The 16128-nt window shown below is 45.3% G+C and overlaps 6 protein-coding genes across 6 annotated transcripts; 3 read left to right on the forward strand and 3 right to left on the reverse strand.

The window, feature by feature from the left end:
* Positions 1-449: 449 nt before the first annotated feature.
* N7506_000055 (uncharacterized protein) lies at positions 450-1187 on the reverse strand (the record flags this gene model as incomplete). The annotated part of the gene is made up of 2 exons (XM_056949351.1): positions 450-1088; positions 1140-1187. 2 exons carry the CDS (start codon positions 1185-1187, stop codon positions 450-452), a joined length of 687 nt encoding a protein of 228 aa, XP_056815266.1.
* Positions 1188-1744: 557 nt separating this feature from the next.
* On the forward strand, positions 1745-2125 carry N7506_000056 (uncharacterized protein; the record flags this gene model as incomplete). The annotated part of the gene is made up of 1 exon (XM_056949352.1): positions 1745-2125. One exon carries the CDS (start codon positions 1745-1747, stop codon positions 2123-2125), a length of 381 nt encoding a protein of 126 aa, XP_056815267.1.
* A 143-nt stretch (positions 2126-2268) lies between these two features.
* Positions 2269-3086, reverse strand: N7506_000057 (uncharacterized protein). The gene is made up of 2 exons (XM_056949353.1): positions 2793-3086; positions 2269-2735 (listed from the first exon to the last, which is right to left on the reverse strand). The coding sequence occupies exons 1-2, from the start codon at positions 2978-2980 to the stop codon at positions 2342-2344; spliced, it is 582 nt and encodes a 193-aa protein (XP_056815268.1). The 5' UTR covers positions 2981-3086; the 3' UTR covers positions 2269-2341.
* A 1057-nt stretch (positions 3087-4143) lies between these two features.
* Positions 4144-6910, forward strand: N7506_000058 (patatin-like phospholipase family protein; the record flags this gene model as incomplete). The annotated part of the gene is made up of 6 exons (XM_056949354.1): positions 4144-4555; positions 4617-5174; positions 5254-5652; positions 5707-5761; positions 5822-5848; positions 5947-6910. 6 exons carry the CDS (start codon positions 4144-4146, stop codon positions 6908-6910), a joined length of 2415 nt encoding a protein of 804 aa, XP_056815269.1.
* A 4839-nt stretch (positions 6911-11749) lies between these two features.
* N7506_000059 (uncharacterized protein) lies at positions 11750-12734 on the reverse strand (the record flags this gene model as incomplete). Its single annotated transcript, XM_056949355.1, has 4 exons — positions 11750-11869; positions 11933-12138; positions 12191-12633; positions 12682-12734. The coding sequence occupies 4 exons, from the start codon at positions 12732-12734 to the stop codon at positions 11750-11752; spliced, it is 822 nt and encodes a 273-aa protein (XP_056815270.1).
* A 304-nt stretch (positions 12735-13038) lies between these two features.
* On the forward strand, positions 13039-14843 carry N7506_000060 (cell surface metalloreductase (FreA); the record flags this gene model as incomplete). The annotated part of the gene is made up of 5 exons (XM_056949356.1): positions 13039-13560; positions 13613-14339; positions 14404-14453; positions 14503-14695; positions 14746-14843. 5 exons carry the CDS (start codon positions 13039-13041, stop codon positions 14841-14843), a joined length of 1590 nt encoding a protein of 529 aa, XP_056815271.1.
* Between the last annotated feature and the right edge of the window lie 1285 nt (positions 14844-16128).

Here is a 16128-nt window from a genome sequence, read left to right on the forward strand (position 1 = left end):
TTTTATCAGATATCCCATCATCAACCTTTGGTATATTGATAGTCAACGCCTCCAGGGCTGCTGCTGCTTTCGTGTCATATCCATGTACATCGAGAGTCTCCTATCTATTGCCCTTTCATCTCACTGTGTGAAAGGTTAGACTTTATTCAGGCTACTACGAATACTTAGGTACTGATATATCTTATAACGATTTATAAACTATGAGATTGGTCTTCAATATTCCTAGGCCCTTGAACGGTCAATTAGTTTCATATGAAAATCCTAGGGAATGGATTGAAATAGGAAGATATAAGGAATTGAATACATGAATTCAATCATATCTATGCTTCATATCGTGCAGACCAATCTGATAACATTTTCCAAGACTGGACCACGTTGAGATGACACCTGATCAGTTAGAAGAGAACCCTTGGAAATTGGAAATTGGAAACAACTATACCCATTCTAATTCAAACCATGTCACTATTGTCAGGCTCTGGCTTCACGGTGACTATATCAACAGACGATTCATCGTCTGCGCAAGAATCGCCATTTTGGTAAATACTTTCCTCACCATCATCCCCCCCATAGACAGCGTTATCTGAAAACCCGAGAAACGCCTCGGAGAATGTAGTTCGTAGATCTTTAACCATCTCTTCGCGCGCAGTCAATGAGGCTTGGAGGTAGGCCACTACCTCACGCAAACGATGGTTCTCTTGCTGAAGAGTTTGGTGCATGCTTGTGTTTTGTTGCTGACCTGAGCTCTGGTTGAGGTAGTACAACAGCCGATCGAGCGTGGGATACAAGTCTGAAAGGCGTGATTCAAGGTTTTGCATCTTATGCCTTTCAATGCTTAAGTCATTTGCAATAGCCTGGCAGGTTTCTGTAGCAACCCGATGAGAGGTTTCCAGTTGCGATTTCACATATTCCAGACCGAATATCTTCCTTTCTAAGTGACTGCAGTGAATGCTTAGCTTTTGATGAGCGATTGAGTCATTTCCGATCCTCGTTTCAAGCTGCCCTTGATAGTATTTAGATGCTTGTTCCTGGCGAACTAGCTGAGTGATAAATGAAAATATCTCGGGTTGATAGTCTTTGATGGAATTTGGCTGCATGTCCCTCCGTTAGTATGAAGTCCAAATCAGCAATAAAATGCCTACCTGGGCTCCGTCCTCACTGTACGCCATCTCAAACTCTTCGTTGGGCATGATAAATTGATTCTTTAGAAGTTTGATTTACTGAAGAGAATTGAGTCAAAATTGATGCTTAGCTGCATTACATTTAACTAGAACTCAGATACACGTGATTCATCCCTAAGGACCGAAAATTGGGAAGGGGGGGAGGGGTCATATTATTGCCACACTACCGTACGCCACCTGGCCAAGACAACAGACCGAGAAAGGTGTAAAGACTCGAGATAGGGGTATGATACATAGTTGATAGTTTGTTGCAATTCTAAAAGCGATCTCATTATCCCCAGGTGCGACCCTATCATTAGATGGTTTCGTTGCTGACCCTGGCAGCTGTCAGGTCCCATGACCCTCTCACCATGCGGACCACCCGGCCTGCATTAGCGCTTGTCTCTACCAAAAATATATGAGATTCACATTCTTTAGCCTGCGAGGTTTGACCCTTTTGTGAACCAAATTTGGGTCGCAAGAAGATGTCAAAGTGGGTGGGTGATTTTTAGACCCTTCAAATATCGTGAAGCCAACCCTCTAGAGAGAATCTTCTCTCTGCCGTATACTTCCCCAGAAAATCGAAAATGAACCGTTATTCCCCTCAACGTCTAGCTCCTATTTCCGAAGAAATAAGCCCGGCAGACCATGAGGTCCTTCGCAACGGGGGAAGCTCCTCAACGATCGAAAGACTACAATCCCGCCTTCAGCCTGCGAAATACCGCTCGCCAGACTTCAAAACTCAGTTGGAGCAACATGTGTATGAGGCCAGCTATCTGAAAGCTGAATTACAATGGCATAAAGAGAGCAAACAAATATTTTTACAATTTCATGAGAGAATGAGCGGGATCTTTAGCTTGATGGAAGATGCAATCACTGAATCGATGGCAAATCTACAAGAAGCTGAGCGCCGATACTTGAGTTTATGGGACTTCAACTTGGACCAAGCCCCAGAGGGCAACCTTTAAGGTTCCTAGACAGTTAGCTTTCGCAATTGACTCGAGCTAAAGGTTGGCATATCACGATGTTGGGTTCTTTAATACATACAGTTGCATGAATATTATATTAAAGCGATTTTTTACATATGTTTTTATCGATATTGATATTAAGCTTAAATAAAATAATCAAACAGCCTCTCCATTCCGTCATTTCTGATCATGTAGAACTGCTACCTATCCATGCACTCAACGATCACACGACTCCCGAATATCTCTGCTCCTTGCACGAATTGCCAGGTTCTCGATTCTTTCCATTGCGGTTTGTTCAAGTCTGACCACACGTCCTAGCAGGCCCTCCAATGCGTCCACGCTGTCTAGGCCACGAGCGACTTTGTTTTCAAATTGTTCAGCCAAGTCCATAAACGCATCAAGTCGTCGGGACAGACTAGCAGTCAACGTGTTCAAATGATTGACTGAGCCTTTCAAGCTTTCAATTCCCGTGCTGATTTCGTTTGAACACCCAAGAGCCCGGATCAGATTATTTATCGAGGCGTCGAGAGAATTGATAACCGAGACAGCGTCGTTGGCAGACCTGAGTAGGCTGCTGACGCTTAACGCAGACATTCCTAAACCCCGCAGACTATAGTTACTGTTAATATTCATACATTAGAGACCATCACACATACAAGGAGCCTACCTTTCTTCATTGGCCGAGGTATCGAAATCAACGAACCCGGCGCCATAGTCATCTACATTATGTAGTAAAGACCCCATCAAGTCTTCGTCTATGTGGATGTCTTGGGAAAAAGGATGGTCAAATCGGGTGTTGTCAGACGTATCATTGCACCAGACTGAGTCAGACATATTGTAAATGGTGCTGGCCATTGAACAGGAAAAGGGTATGGCTCGACATGGTACCTATAAGAGGTTCTTATAAAATCCAGCGTCGACATGGGGCTAGGCACTAGCCAAATTAATTGTCCTAATCACCCCTGCTACTGCTGTTCTCTCCTACCCTGCTTTTATGCTTGCCATTTTTGACGGCTCTTGCATAGGAAAAGGTCAAGTGAGACATTGCGCGAGTCTACGGAAGTGGGTTGTTGGTTTTTATCCCCTAGCCATTGGATGTGGTTGTTACAAGGGTGAGAGCCAAAGTACTTATCACCTTCAATCACCCCTGTGTGGATTTGCTTAGAAATTGATGCCTTGGGGGATACTGTCTAGAGTGTTCTAGAGCGTTTCCTTAACGGCTGAGAGGGTGAAATTCGGAGATATAACCCTTGTAATACTTTCATATGAAACGACCTAAGTTGGTTGAATAAAGCGAGTTGGAAAAAAAAGAAAAAAGAATGTCCAACAGTACTAACCATTTTCCTATATTTTCATATAAAAAGAAAAGAATCCCTCTTGATCCTTCTAAAATCTATCCATCATCTACTATGTCGCAAAAAGAGCACATCGGGTGGCTAGATATTGGAAGACAAGAAAATTCCAGACCTGCTATTATTAATAGCGAACGTCTGAAGAATATTGTTTCCCAACTGGACAATCCGAAAGAAAAATACCCATCTGTCTGTGCGTATATAGGTGGCCGTTGTAAGGACCACATTCTCCAGAAATTATACCCTTGGAATAATATTAAGCGCCATGTTTCGAGCTACAAGGTGAGGCTGAGGAGTGACGTTGCTTCTTTGGGCTGCCGGCAGCCAACTCTCTTTGTAGATGGGGACATCGGTCAAAATGATCGCAAATCACCGTTGAAACGGCTAAGCGCCGGGGTGGGTCACCCCATCTTTTGGGAATGCGGCTCGGCTCAGGACGTGTTGCTTGTGTTGTGGGCGCAGTTGGTATTTTTGTTTACGGATGTTATTTGCATATTTCTGAATGATTTCCCTGGTCACGAAAAAATCCTGGAGCTGTTGACCATATTCTCAAACGTCCGACCCGCCCACTCTCTTTTAGCTAGGCTTTTACCACGACTTATTTTGATATCCGAAGGAGAACGGGATGATGGTACAGGCAATACCCCAGCATTCACGTTACACAAGATGCTCCACGAGCCGGAATTTGCTAGCGTTTGTGGATCTTTCGCGGAGATTACGACGGTACATCTCAAACCAACGGCGCTATCTGATACCGCACGCTGCGAGCCATTAAGAGCTCTTGTGGGGCGGGAGCTAGACGCAACGAGATCCGTGCGAGAGAAGCAGCGAGTCCGACCTAATGCCGAACAGTTGGCGGATCTCTTCCAGGCCGCGTTTCAGCAACTCCTGGTGAATCCTTCAACCCCGTTTGACTTGATCTGGGCTACCAGAGCGATCTATACAGTGAGCCCCTATATAAAACCCAATGTCGCTTACTACCTCGACGCTTGTGTTAAGGCAGGAGTGCGCGGGCCGCACATCGCACCAACAATTGCCTCTGCCGTGTTAATGGACAATTATGTCCCTGGGATGCTAAGTCAGATATTTCTTCGTTGCAAGTTTCCTCCGAGTGGCAAATTTAACGAACTCTACTGTAGTGTTGGACCCATGTATGGTTTTTCGGACCTTGTATCGATCGGCGATTGTAGAAGCCTACCACGAGCGCGCAGGCTATTGGCCAAATCGACCGTCTGAGGATCAAGCTAGTGAAGTGGAGGCGCATCTCATTGACTTATTTGACGCACTTGTGCAAACCGACCAGACGGCAGTCGAGCTCCGCAAAAGCCAACTCGCGTCCCAAAGCGGTTGGTTGTGCCGAATACGGAGTAACACCATCTGTCTGTACTGCGTATTTCAAACCGCGCAGCATGTCCTTGGCTGCGGACACACCCTATGCGACCGCTGCGCGCACGTTTTCGGCACACCAACTGTTGGGCTGGAATATCAATTTACGATCAGGGGTTGTATTTACTGTCTTTACCAAAGGCCTCTGGTCGCGAGCATATTACCACCAACAATGAGCCCCTCCGTATTGGCGATTGACGGAGGGGGTGTCAGGGGTGTCATTCCACTGGAGTTTCTCCTCCTTATCCAGGAACATTTACATCCATGTCGGATCCAGGATGTCGTGGACCTTGCGCTTGGCACGAGTTCGGGTAGGTTTTTCATTAGTCGAGGCAGTTTTTTCCTTCGTCCCTAAGCCACAAAACAAAATTGACCAACCAACCAACACAGGCGGCCTCATCGCCATTGGTCTGTTTATCATGTCGTGGAACATTTCAACATGCTCGGGGATATTTGAGGAGCTAGCGCGGCGAATCTTTCGTTCAAGGCGCCGGTCGCCTTTTGCGCTGCTCAATTTCACATACCGGAGTGGCTCGATGCTTGGAAATGTGGGTCGATGGCTTCACTGGTTACTTCATGATAGCTGTTATGATGCTCGAGTCTTTGACGATGCCCTTAAAAGCGTGTTTGGCGAGAATCGTCTCATGTTTGGCCCCAGCCGGGACGATCCGCGCGGAAGTCTCCAATCAAACTCTAAAATTGGGGTGGTGACTACTAGCATATCTAGGGAAACAGGGGCGTTTGTGATTGGTAACTTCAATACCGTTAGCGAACCGGAGGATCAAGGGGGTCAGTACAAGTGCCGATCATCCCATTATTCGCATTCATCTCAGTGTCCCACAGATACCCAAATTCTTCGGCCAACTGATATTGCACACGAGCCGAACGTGTGGAAAGCGTATGTAATTAAATCCCATCCTTGATTACCGTACAACACTGATGTGGCTTTGAACTCTAGCGCTAGAGCAACTGCTGCTGCCCCTTTGTGAGTGATCGTACCCGCATTAGCTCACAACAACATGCATTAGCCTGCTGGTCTAAATATTTAAACTAACTACTTTCGCGCTTTGATTTCGCTCTTAGCTTTTTTACCCCTGCTGATCTACCAGGAATCGGATCCTTCCAGGACGGGGGATTAAAACACAATTTCGCGGGCGAGATCGCCAGTCAAATCTCCCATCTGATCTGGCCAGAGGCGATAGGGTCCACTCGATTACTTTCTCTAGGGACTGGCATCACGCAGCCCGATGTTAACCCGACCCCTCACTTCCGCCATATTTTCCGGGATAGTTTCATCCGCCGGGGATTCGACGCATGGATGTCAACGTTGGGCACAGAAAGTGATTGGAGGAGACTGAAGAGCCAACTCGATGTCGCTGTTAGATCCGAGTACCATCGGTTGAACGTTGACCTGAGCGGAACACCCAGCACAATTGACAGTGTGGAAACGATGGAGGATTATCGAAACTTGGTCTTGAGTCAACCGGGAAGTTCTCGTAGAGCACGAGACGCTGCCACCACTCTACTAGTCTCAAGATTCTACTTTGAACTGAAAGAACTACCCCAAAACACTGCGGCCCCTTTCTGGTGTCGCGGCTTTGTCCGCTGCAAGGGCTCCGCTAGGGATCTTATCGCGGCTCTTAACCGACTGTACCCCGAAGGGTTGACTTACGTTTCCGGTAATAATGTGGTGGAAGATTTTAATGGCGTGGATGAGCTTTGTGGATCGTGTGGCAGCTATATTCGCCCGTTATCGTTTCTAGCCCACCACATTGACCATCCAGTGGATCTTTTTTTACAAGCATCGTCAACTAGACGTTGGAGGCTGAGCGGCTTCCCGGAAAGTCTAGCCGCCTTTGCTGCTAAGCAAGGGTTGACCTCTTCTTTTGGTCGTAGCAACCACGGACTTCCCAGTCGTATCGCATGTAGTAGCTGCGATGTCGCGAGTGGTCCCTCACGAAGTACGACACAGCGGCGCAAGCGCGAATTATCAGCATCGACAAGGGTGTCTAAAAAGGTCTGCTTTGCCTTGGAACGGAATACTTAGCCGAATAGATTGCGTCATGTCAGTGTAGCCTTAAATATAATATATAGCATAACCGCTAACGTTTTTTCGTCCAATACATTCAAATCTCTTTTCACAAGGCCACAATCCAAATATCCCAACACTAAGAATGGGAGGTCCCGATCCTAATAGGCTTGTTCGAAAGCAGCTCAGACAGAGAACAAGTACCCTGAAGTCCAAGGCACGAGATCTTGCAAAATTGTGCAAAGCAGATGTCTATCTTGTCATATGCTCCTCACGAGAGAGATATGTGTATAATTCTAGCGGGAGCTCATCGTGGCCTCCGCCTGATGATGAACTGGTACTTTTCGAAGCCTTCTCCAACTTCCGTCATCCAAACTAACCTCGCCGCCAGCAAAACCTATACCCTGATCTCATTCGAGACCCCCCCCGCTCCGGAGCATCCTTGGATTTCCGAACCCCATCCCTACGGCTCTCGCATCTCCCCGGAATCAGAGATCTCGACCCCATCTACCGAAAATGATTCACAGTTAGACCTCATACTAGACTATTTTGCACATAGGCGAAGATTGCTTGGTGAGGCTTTGGCTGTTGAGAAGCAGCTGCAGAAGCTCCCTGCATAGTGTGTCAAATTATACAATACGTCCCGTAACTGATGTCACCACCTACACTCTTCGATTGATTCTCAAACCCTAATGCCAAGATATACCATACCATATTTAGAACACACCCGGAATATCACATACTCCGGGAAAACTTTTAATATAGACTAGCGTGTGCTGACGATTAGGGTTCAGTAAAAAAGCAAAGAGTGCAAGTGGTGACACCAGTCACAGGAAGTACTGCAACAGGCGATAAGAGAACACTGATATAGATTGGGCAGCCGTGGAGAAGCAGCTCGGTTTGATACGGGGACGTAATATAGCCAATGAGAGCCAACGCTTCTGTTTGACGGGTGATCTGCGCCAATAGGATTGCGAATTGGTATGCGAATGTGGGTCTCCTGGCTGGGTTCTTTGTTTGCTGTAGATGATTTTTTGTTTAGCAAACAAAGAGAATTTCGAGCAAGGATGTGAAAAGTAGATCAAAAAGGGGCTGACTGGTTCCCCTGAGTTTCTGGCTCTCACTGATTCTCTTAAAACCGACTTTTAAATCCAAACTCTCTACTCGCAAAGCGCCTGTCACCATTTCAATCCTACAATGTCGAAGAATAACCCTCTGCGCAAGCTGCTCCCAAAAGGCAGCAAACTCGGCATCCAACATCCAATACTTGACTCGCCGAAGAAACAGCGGAGTAATGTCTCTCTAGCCTGTACCGAGTGTCAAAAGAAACGGTCTAAGGTTAGAAATACCATTTCTCCATTAGAGGACGGAACTAACCTAGTGCAGTGCTCTGGTACCAGCCCTTGCACGACATGTATTGTTAAAAGTCGCCAGTGCTTTTATGATCCAGCCCGTGATCAGAGACGTAAGGCCCACACCGCCGAGTTGTTAAAATTCGGAGAAGCTCTAAGCCGATTGACTGCCAAACTGCGCTCTGGATCGTTGAAGGAGATATCGTCGTTGATTCATAAGATTCAAAATATGCCAACTGAACAAGATGCCGTCAATTATCTTGTTTATAGACATTGAATATCAAGCAATCTGAACTTCCGTCGGCATTCTCGCTTATTGGAAAACAAGACCTGTTCATGATCAAGATGAATTATGGCTTAAGTACTAGTCTATGTGTCTAGGTGCTTTCTAGAGCTAGATTATTTTTCAAAGAATTGCACTGCTTCAATTTCAAGATATTTCATTGAATCTTGGTTTTGAGTGATTCATTTCTTATCAACTTTGGCTTTCTTAACTTTGGCTTTCTTAACTTTGGCTTTCTTAACTTTCGCTTTCTTACCTTAACTTTGGCTTTCACCTTGACTTTGGTTTTCTCCTTGACTTTGAACTTCTTCTCGGCGCTTTTCTCGACTTTAGCTTTTTTTTCGGCAATGTTTGCCTTTGGATCCTCCTGGATAAACTTTCTTAGCTCTGTTTATTCCGTGAATTTCCTTACAGTCTTTCCTCGTAGTTGAACAAGAGAGACACTTGAATAAAATGTTCCATCACCTTGACGTCATGACGAAAGGGACTACGTCAAGACATGCACTGAATATTGGTCTCTGGTTCGCCATAGCTTGACCTCAAGAACGCAAGACTATTCAAATAAAATGTACCTCTTCTGGCAGTGTTAAACTTTCTAAATGCAGCTAACAAAACCATGTCTAACATTTTACCAACACAATCTCAGCGCATCATTGATAAGATTTCAGAGTACGTCCTCTTCGATATCTGCAATAAATCACTGACAGCGGAAGATGTCGTGAAAGAGACGAGTTTACCGATTTCAAAATCGTGTGTGACGGAGTCGAACTCGGCGTTCATAAAGTCATACTATGTTCGCAATCTCCTGTTTTCCGGGCCGCTTGCATGGGGAATTTTAGGGCAAGTTATCACTTACGCCATTTTCCCCTTATCATATCTCACCTATTTTCAATACAGGAAGCAGCAGATTCTACATTCCAGATGACGGACGAATCAATTTCCGTCGTCAAAAAAATGCTGGAGTACCTATACACGGGCGATTACTCAGAGCTCATCGATGCTAGCCCGACAGATGCTTCACCTCAGGTGCCGCTTTTGCCAATATCTGTCCTTCAACTAAATGCAAAAGTGTTTACTTTGGGCGATAAATATTGTATCCCTGAGCTTTGTGACGCGGCCGTGGGTAAATATTTCAACAGAATTATGAGTCACTTTGACCCTTTGGAATATCTTGATTCGATACCCGATATCTTTTTCTCGCCACTGACCAACAACAATGAGCTTAAACAGCTCGCTATTTGCTTGTCCAGAGACAATCTCGGGTTCCATTTACGAAATACACCCGTCCGCGCGAAATACGATTCAATCGCCGCCCAAGTGCCAGAATTTGTGAAAGAAGTGCTTGACACATTTTTCGATGCCCCATTATTGGGAGACTGTGAGAATTGTGGTCAAAGAAAACCAATGTCGGCTTTACAAGTACGGTGCCGGAAGTGTGGTCGGGGAAAAGATATATCTCACCGACATGAACAATTCATTGATCGTTAGTTTTTCACCGTGTAGAATAAAGTCACAGGTGAATCAACTTTCACGTCTTGCAGCCTTCTGATGCAAATTATATCAATTTTTATTACGGTAATGAGATACTGCCAAGGGTGCGAGTCAAGGGTAGAGTAGCCACAAGATTTTCCTATTACAAGGGCAGCTCATCAACAGAACAAGCTATTAAAGCCTGACCAGAATTTCCTTAATAAGATTGCCGAGCTATCAGATGCTTAAGTTATGGCTCATCTCAGGCAAGTCCTCATATCGTTTCCAGCCTTGTTAAGGAAGGTGGATGAACTAGTCCAGTAGATATATCGTCAGTTCATTGCTGGGCTTCGAGTCTACACCTGCAAATGGCTCTTGAGCATGCCTGGCACAATATTGCGAGGCCGTTCAGTTTTGTTGGGCGGTGCTTTGACCGTACCGAAAAACGAATATCGAAATAAATTTGGGCGATATGCTTGCTGCAACAGGCAACTTCTGTTACTTGTGAGGCTAAGAGTCCTCTGCCAATCAAAATAAGCTTGTCCTTTAATGCGGCTGGAATTTTCAAGGTGGGGTGTCCAAGTGTCAGACGTATTAATAATACAGGTAATGTACGGGAAGCTACAACTTCGATAACCTTTTATATCACAGATACGAGCTCCACCAAAGGGCATAGTCCGGAAGAATCCTGGTAGGGTTTATTGTATCTTGGCAATTAGGGCTCGAAAAAGAAAGAATCAGTGCAGGTGGTGACCCCAGTTTCGGGACGTACTGTATCAGGAATATCACAACTGATTAATAATAGGAGAACTGATAAATGATTATTATTATACGCCTACATGTCTCCGTACCCTCTTCCAGCCACTGAGTCAGATCTTCGTACTCTGTGCCATAGCCCAAAGTCACATGATTTAATTCCACGCGCAGTGGTGCGCTCCCATTCTGGTGCGGCACTTAATCTGTCCTATAAAGTGGATAACCTACCCTCTTACTAGGATTGTGCTTGAACATGGCAGTAAGTAATCGACAAGGAACTGGTGAATCATATGAGGATCTTGAAACCCCATATGTCCGAATGATTGTGGAGGCAGACGAAATAGCTTGGGAATATAACATCCTCGCTAGTGGGGCTAATTGGGTTCTGCTGGCTGGCTATCTCGTTGTTCCAGGGACCTTTACCTCTTTGCAAAAGTCGAATGCAGTCAATGACAGTCTTTCTAAGAATACTGCTGGAAGTGCAATCCTCAATACTATTCAAAACCCACCACTCCTAGCCATTTCATGTGTTCTGTTCGTACTCGGCACGGCAATAATGGGCTGGCTGTTCAATAGACACAGTACCAACTATATATGGCTGGCAAATCGGCTATTTATGTGTGTCATCCACCAATATCGCAGCTAGTCTGCGTGATGCTGACCATGTGACGTCACTAGCCCAACCCTTCTGAATGCCTTCGCTGGCCTCCTCACAACGGTAATCAATGTGTGTACCGCGCGGCATGGTAACGTGTCTATAATGGCTCTTTTGGCAATAATCACTACTGGACTCTCAGCGAGTTTGGCATGCGGACTAGTGGTTATCTATAAGAAAAGACTAAGTAGGCTGCGAGACCAACATCATCATCGCACAATTTGAGATTCCTAGGACTTCTATTCGATAACTCCATATATATTTCGAAAATGTAGCCCTCGTCATTGTACCCGTGAACATTCACGACCAATGAGTAAACTTTATAAATGTACTCCAAACCGCTATCGAAACTCATTGCCTGTTGATCGAATTATCGGACCCCAGTGGGCGAGGGTGTCCCAGTAGTGGGGAATCAGATGCCACATTCGATGATCAGGACTGGCTTGCTGTAAAAAGGCATGCTTTGGAGGTGATTCCTTATGTGAATATAGTGTCTCAGTATGTTTGAAATTATTCAAGCTTACCTCAAATATGTATGAATAAGACGACGACCCAACCTGGGTCACAAAATGCTGACCATATTTTGAGAGATTAGCTGGGATTTTTCTTCGGAGCGGATCCAAGATGGCTTTGGGGTCGCTCATCTCAATCAAAAGGTTCCCAACGTTGCGACAGTCAGCCTCCATCTCGGACAAAGGAACCTGGTCTAGCATGCTAGTGCCCACGTTTGCTGGTGGATGTTAGAGGGTATTTCTAACGTGGTGAGCTAAACGTCATCTCACCAATCTTGATGTCCCCGTTTTCGCACAGGAGAATATTGCTTCTAGTGATGTTTCCGTGTCCAACGCCAAGTTGGCTGTGAATATACTGGAGGCCATTTAGAACGCTTCTGCATATGCTTGCAAGATCTGGCTCTGTGAGTCTCACTGCTGGACTCGTGCCAACTTGGGCAAGATCAACGATGATTCCATAGTACCCGTAAACCATGTATATTGAACTTTTGTCCAGAAATGCCTCGATTACCGAGCAAATATTGACATGAAATGCCGGCTGTAGTGTGTCAAAGCTTTGCGGTATCGGGTCAGCCTTGATCTTGGTAATGAAAACCGCCGAATGCCCAAAGTAGTTCCCAAGGCTAAGCCAGCCGCTTGCGGATTGCTGTACGCTCCAGTTGGTCAGATACTTTGTGGACGGATGACCGATGTGAGGAAACCCTAATCTCTTTCTATCGAGTATAAGCCAATTTGTTAAACCTCGAAAAAGTTTGACCTACTTTGTCAAAGGGGATGTGCTGACGCCTAGCGATCTTGAGGAGGACCCGGACATGTTCAGTAATACAAACGAAGCTGATAGAAAAGAGAAAATTTCACTGATAATGAAATCAGAAAAATCTCAAGAGAAAGAGTTTATATTTCCCGCGCTCATAATTGTTCAATATGTGATGTCGCACCACTTTCATGCCGCGGGGTAGGTCTTGAAGGCCGTCGCTATACAATCTAAACAACCCCGGTACAGGGACCCGTTTTTGGTCACCTGTGAATACATCAAGTAGAAATCGTCTCGCTTTGATTCTGTCCGTTCTTGAACTATTCCTTGATCGTCAGTCTGGCGCTAAAAATTCATATAAGATATGCAGCCGACATCTATTTACGCGATCATCGCAGGCTCGATGGTCCTTCTTCTCATACTTCTGAAGCTCCGGCAGATACTACTTCTCATACTTATGAAGCTCTGGCAAATACTGCTTTTAGGGAAGACTTCTTTCCAAATCTTCGTTGCACGTCATATCACATACCCATATGTTCTTGGTCGTTATAGGCTGATCGGGCCCTGGAGCCGAGGAATCAGCCTTATTCATATCACTTATATCACCACACACGTGGTCATTATATTGTTCCAAGACCGCTCTTTAACAGGAGTGAGGAATAGCGCGGGGGTTCTATCGTTAATTAATTTATTACTACCCTTGAGTTCGATTCACCTGAGTTATCTCGCAGACATTCTAGGTTTATCTCTCGGCAACCTTCGACGTCTACATCGTTCAATGGGCTGGATGAGTACTGGACTGCTTCTGCTTCATATTGGAGCCTCATTTCTGGAGCAAGCCCCGGAAAGAACAATATTCAATTCTCTTGGCTGGTCACCAGTAATTGTGAGCGATTTTGCCGAACTATTTAAGCATTATTAACCAGGTGGATAACCAGGGAGGTGCGAGCTTGGGACTTTTGGTGCTGCTGTCGCTTCCTACAGTTCGAAAGCTATCATATGAGGTCTTTCTCCGTCTACATCAAGCTCTTGCTGTCTTAGGCTTTTATGGGATATGGCAACATGTCCCTACAACACATCTCTTCCCTAGGTTTTATGTTTATCTAACACTAGGATGTTTTGCAACTACACTCACAATGCAGTTCCTCACAGTTCTATATCAAAACGGTTTATTCTCTGGTCGTGGATCCCCACGTGCTATCGTGACCTGCCAACCCGCCGCTATAATGAGAAATACCTCAGTCACGATAAAGCTTACACTCCCAAGGCCAGTGAAAGTACTGCCTGGACAGTATATTAATATCTGGTTACCATCAGTTAGCCTTGGATCTTGGATGCAAAGCCATCCATTGACAGTTACCTCATGGGCACCTGAAAAGCAAGAGACGTTTGAATTACTACTACAGCCCCAGAAAGGACAATCTGCCTCCCTTTATCGGCAAGCGAGGGCTATTGACGCAGCTAGCTCATTGTCTTTGATGGCGCTATGGACCGGGCCCCACGGTATCACCTACTCAGTGGAGGAATACGAAAATGTTATTCTTATAGCTAGCGACGCCGGCCTGGCCGCCGTGACTCCCTATATTTCGATGCTAATACATGGCTACAACACCCGCACAATGCATATTCGGCGGATTCACCTTATCTGGCAGGTCGAAGAGCTTGGTAGGCTAAAGCTAATCTATCCATTCGGAAAGTCCTAACTGGGCAGACTTTGCCATATCCTCAGAACACCTCCTCAATAGGCTACTGAAACATGACCCTTCAAAAAATGGCCATGTGAGCTAGGTTAAAAAACAAGCTGATAACTCATACTGACTTTCCTTAGGTCCTGAGCATCTCGATCTATATCGAGAGGGTCGAGCAAGACCACGGTAATCTATCCTTAAGTAGCCACGACCGAGTCTTGCTATACGAGGGCATTCCGGACTACGATGCTATAATTGCCTCTGAATTTTCAGGTGAGGCAATAGCAAAGTCCTCTATCGTCAGGGATGAACACGGCAAGACACTTGTGATGGGTAAATAAGCCTAGAAAACAATCTTTTCTACACTAACCGGCTTCTATCAGTCTCTTCTATTGAAACTGTACGAGATCGAATTCGAGGCATGGTAACTCGGTATTTATCAAGCAACATTAGTATGGTTGAAATGGAATATCAGCCGTGATTTGATGTGCCAATATGACAAAGTCAGGGTTGGTTTCTAGGTAGTCGTTGCAGGGTGAAGTGACGGGGTACTCTTGTGATAGAAAACGGTACAAACATGAGATTTGTCAATGAGTTCTTTATGTTTTGGTGGGGGGCGCTAAGACTTTTTTGGAAACTGGGAATAATTGTGTGTTTGAACTACCAGGTTAGGCTTTGGATCCTCGTTTGAATGAGCTAATTTTATCATTTGCATGTATTGTGCAAATGCTACACTCAAGGCCGCTGTATTGATTTGCATAGACTTCGACCTACTAATTGCTCGAGAGAATATCATCTTGTCCTTCGTTCTGTGGGATGTTTGACACTGGCGTGAAGTATTGATCTGCGTGGCAATATGGTACAGTTGCTGTTGGACCCAATTAGAGGTATGATAAACAAGCAGAGTTTTGAACTCACAATGAACCTTGCAGTTTCTCTGTTTTCCATAGTATGAGAGTCATCGGGAAGGGACCATCTGGACTCTGAGCTCACTAGTTCCCCGACCGAAGCAATTGAACGATCGGCCTCAGCATTGTTGATACAGTCGATAGCGAAAACAGCTTCCTCCCTAAAGACTCGTTTTCTTTCCTCGGGCCCCACTGCCAAGGCACTAGTGCTAATATTTATTCAACGCACATCAATACAGGTTCCCTCCTGGGTGTATTGATTTGTAATTTACAGCGAAATTATCATGGCAGTTGTACTCAACATTGGGAGGCATAATTTTTGATTGTGTCCTCACTATTAGACAACATACGTTATGTCTAACTTGCAGGGCCTTTGGCTATGAAGATCAATCGATAGTTGCCGCCCTCAAATTACTGCTTCCATGAATATATATCCCTTAAACCGCATCAACTTATTAATGTCAGATTACGATCATAGTAGTTCAATTTTTTCCGTTGCATATAATTCGAACAGTTTTTTGATTCCCGCTGTGTTGTTGGGGTCTTGACTTATGCCAAGGACGTAGAGTTGTGACAACCCTCATGATTCGAAGACTAGATGCTGACGTTTCCCTTATCACGGAATAGTGCGTCCTTGTCCCCAAAAATTCCATATGATATTCTGGTTTGATAGCGCGGATCATGGTATTTCCATACCACCATAAGTCACGTGGCCTACACAGGGACGTCAAGGCGGGGTTGATTTGTTATTAGTGCACCTTCGGTGATAGTGGGTCTACGAAACTTGGCCTTGAGGGGGTTTCGGTGCGGCGCGCTCCGTTGCCAATACAGCAGAACAGACTTCTCCAGGAAGGGGAC

The sequence above is a fragment of the Penicillium brevicompactum genome, assembly GCF_028827555.1.
Source record: "Penicillium brevicompactum strain IBT 35665 chromosome Unknown utg000001l_segment0_segment0, whole genome shotgun sequence".
Lineage (NCBI taxonomy): Eukaryota > Fungi > Ascomycota > Eurotiomycetes > Eurotiales > Aspergillaceae > Penicillium > Penicillium brevicompactum.

What these genes read in the sequence shown, in the direction of transcription:
- N7506_000057 (XM_056949353.1), bottom strand. Translation starts at nt 2,980, where the DNA reads ATGGCCAGCACCATTTACAATATGTCTGACTCAGTCTGGTGCAATGAT. An exon ending in ACCTCGGCCAATGAAGAAAG is followed by an intron (nt 2,736 to 2,792) that starts GTAGGCTCCTTG and finishes CAGTAACTATAG; the next exon opens with TCTGCGGGGTTTAGGAATGT.